Source organism: Myotis davidii, unplaced genomic scaffold (assembly GCF_000327345.1).
Source record: "Myotis davidii unplaced genomic scaffold, ASM32734v1 scaffold799, whole genome shotgun sequence".
Classification (NCBI taxonomy): domain Eukaryota; kingdom Metazoa; phylum Chordata; class Mammalia; order Chiroptera; family Vespertilionidae; genus Myotis; species Myotis davidii.
In genome coordinates, this window is record NW_006290670.1 from 346,556 (window position 1) to 349,681 (window position 3,126).

A 3,126-nucleotide genomic window follows, 5' to 3' on the forward strand; every position below is an offset into this window, starting at 1 on the left:
ATCCCCAGAGTCTCGCCCCCCAGAACTGGAGTTCAGAGCAATCTGGAGCTTGTATCTCCCTCCCGATTGGAAAAGACAACAATGTACCCAGTTGCCATCCCGTTTCTGTGCATACCTCCGTACCTCCGCACTTCCTCACCTTCACAACTCCTACCAGTCTCAAAGCACTTTTCTCTTTACTTCTAGTTGTAGAACTTCCACTCAGCCAGCCTTCTTGTGGTTCTGGATGATGTCCATTTGTCTTTTAGTTGTAGTTTTGATGTGGTTGTGTAAGGCAGCAAGTACAGGTGTTTACCTATGCCACCATCTTGCTTCCTCCTCAACTCTATTTTTATTTTTTCGAGGAACCTCCATACTGTTTCTCAATAAAATACAAGGCAGCTGGTGCAGACTCAGTCTGCATCCCACTGCTGTCACCAGGGATGGGCCATGCACCTCTGTGTGCGAGAGACAGGACCGGTATCCACATCCACACTCAAGGACGCTCAGGATTTCTGCTCAGCTTTTTCCAGACTTCCAGGAAAAATCAAAATTACCATTAGCTTAAATCCAAAACAACTTCAAACTAAGCCTGGAGTGGGTTTACCTTGTACTACTTACAAAGAGGCTGCTGCCTGCCTCCTTCTGTGCGATTCCTTACAGCCCGCAGTGCTGTGTGAGTGCCACAGGCAGGTGCACAAAGGCAGTGATGCTTGGGCCATGCAGACCTGGCCATGGCTGCTGCTTCTGCCTCCTTTTAAAATCACAGCTTGCTATTTAGTGCGCAGGCTCAATATTGGTAAGAATGATTTCAGCCACCAAATAACGAGAATACTGAACACAAAGTTTATTTAAGCATAAAACACATTAAAAAATTATTTGGTTGATTTATAAAAAGAGAAGGAATTGGGTCTGAGGGAATGGAAGTGGGTAGGGCTCCCAAGGTCTGCAAACAACATACCAGTGACCAGGCTCATGGCGAGGTTAGAGGACACGAGGGTAGGGAAGGAGCTCGTCATACAGAAAGGAAGCAACACGCAGGTCAGAGATCAGACACTTGCAAACTGAGAAAGAGTCTTCAGAGGGAGTCAGTCCCCCAGTCGTTGCTTCTCCACATTGTTCCCTCTTCGTAAAACCTATGATCTGGAAACAGCACGGGCTGGACAGATTCTCTGTTCAGATTCCAGTCAGACGTTTCTAACCAGAATCTTGTCCTTTATTGATTATTTGAGTGAATCAGTTTCTAGTGACAACTGTTTGAAAATTTTTACCAAGATATATGCTTTCCACAACTGGCTTTGGAAGCCCCATTGTGTACTTTGAAAGAGGAGTTTGCAATTTCACTCATCTCCAGATCTCTGATCATTTGAGGCAGGTGGCATCCTGTTGAGATTCTGGACACTTTGAAATAGGTTTTGAGTTAAGGGCACACACCTTTTATTCTACAGGGAATGGAAAAACGTAAATTACAGTACTTCATATAGCAACCTTGAGTTAATTATGAGGTCGTGACTGATTTATACACAAAATGCCATAATGAAATCTGGGTCATGACGAGAAGCAGTGTCCAGACTTGACGCTCAGTGGAAGAATTAGAGGCTGCGAAGAGAAAGGCAAATCGTGAGCCCTATAAAATCCTGTTTGGTGAGGATCAGAGATCTTTGCAGTTCCCAACTAATTGCCAAGAACCCACTTTGTCCATGTGACCACGAAGAAGCAGAATTAACCCAATCTGCAGAGGTGCCTGCTGGCCTCAGTGGCGCCGGGGGACCCTGAGCTAAGGCGACTGTAGGAAGTGGCATTTATTGAATCAAACATTCTACTCCCAACCACAGCCAGTGGACTTGGCAGCCATATTTAAAGTCAATACTATTTTTAAAAATAATTACTTTTTAAATGATTTTAAAAATCATCATCTTTTAGTAAAAGAGTAGGGACCCAAAGGTTTAAAAAAACCAAAAACCCAAAAAGGTGCTAAAATTTCTTAGGAGTTTTTCAGATATTTCCTTCTTAATGTCTGAATTTTTATAGGCCTGTTGCTGGCTGCTTGGCCTGTCATGACGTGCTCCTCTCAGTGGGAGGAAGTTCCTGCGCCCCAGCTGAAGCCCAGAATTGGGGTGTCTACCTCGGCAGCTCTTGCCGTCCTCTTGCAGGGTGCCCGTCACACAGCTGCACAGGGGCCCCTCCACCCGGCTGGTGCAGATCTGCTCACACCCTCCGTTGTCCTCACACCAGTCCAGCCCTGAAAGAGAGCAGTTAGTCAAGTTCATGGCAGACAGTTACCTCTTCCGCTCACCTGTCAGAGCACAGCAGGAGCAGGGGTGGGGACCTTTTTCCTGCCAAGGGCCAGCTGGATATTTATAACATCATTATTAGGCCATACAATTAAAAAAAATCTTTATGGTTGAAAGTATTACATATTCTTCTTTATTCCCCCATTGACTTCTTCTAGTCAGCCTTCGTCCCCTGCCCTAGGCCTTCACCACCCAATTTATCTGTGTCCATAGTTATGCATAGATGCATACAAGTTCTTGGGTTGATCTCTTCCCACCCACCCACCCTCCCCTCACCTTCCCTCTGAGGTTTGAGCATCTGCTCCATGCTTCTCTGTCTCTGGTTCTATTTTGTTCATTAGTTTATCTTGTTCATCTATTGATGGGCACTTGGGCTGTTTCCAGATCTTAGCTATTGTAAATTGTGCTGCTATGAACATAGGGGTGCGTATTATTCTTTCTCATTGGTGTTTCAGGTTTCTTAGGATATATTCCTAGAAGTGGGATCACTGGGTCAGATGGCAGTTCCATTTTTAATTTTTTTGAGGAAATTCCATACTATTTTCCATAGTGGCTGCACCAGTCAGCAGTATACTAGCTTTTCCTTTTCTCCACATCCTCGCCAAGACTTGTTGTTGTTAATTTGTTGACGATAGCCATTCTGACATTGTCATTTTAATTTGCATCTCTCTGATGATTAGTGACTTTGAGCATTTTTTCATACATCGCCGGCCTTTTTTAAATCTCCACTTTGGAAAAGAGTCTATTCAGGTCCCTTACCCACTTTTTAATTGAATTGTTTGTCTTCTTTTTGTTAAGCTGTATGAGTTCCTTATATATTTTGGATATTATTTATCAGATGTATCCTTGCCTA

The 3,126-nt window shown here is 44.0% G+C and overlaps 1 protein-coding gene across 1 annotated transcript in view; it reads right to left on the minus strand.

Annotated features, from left to right (window-relative positions):
* Window positions 1-802: 802 nt before the first annotated feature.
* Window positions 803-3,126, minus strand: part of TECTA (tectorin alpha) — a 110,529-nt gene continuing 108,205 nt past the window's right edge. Inside the window, exons 23-24 of the mRNA XM_006763686.2 lie at window positions 2,105-2,221; window positions 803-1,578 (exon numbers count right to left, since the gene is read on the minus strand). Of these exons, the coding sequence (XP_006763749.1) occupies window positions 1,478-1,578; window positions 2,105-2,221 (218 nt within the window). The 3' untranslated portion in view covers window positions 803-1,477. The remainder of the gene's footprint in view (window positions 1,579-2,104; window positions 2,222-3,126) is intronic.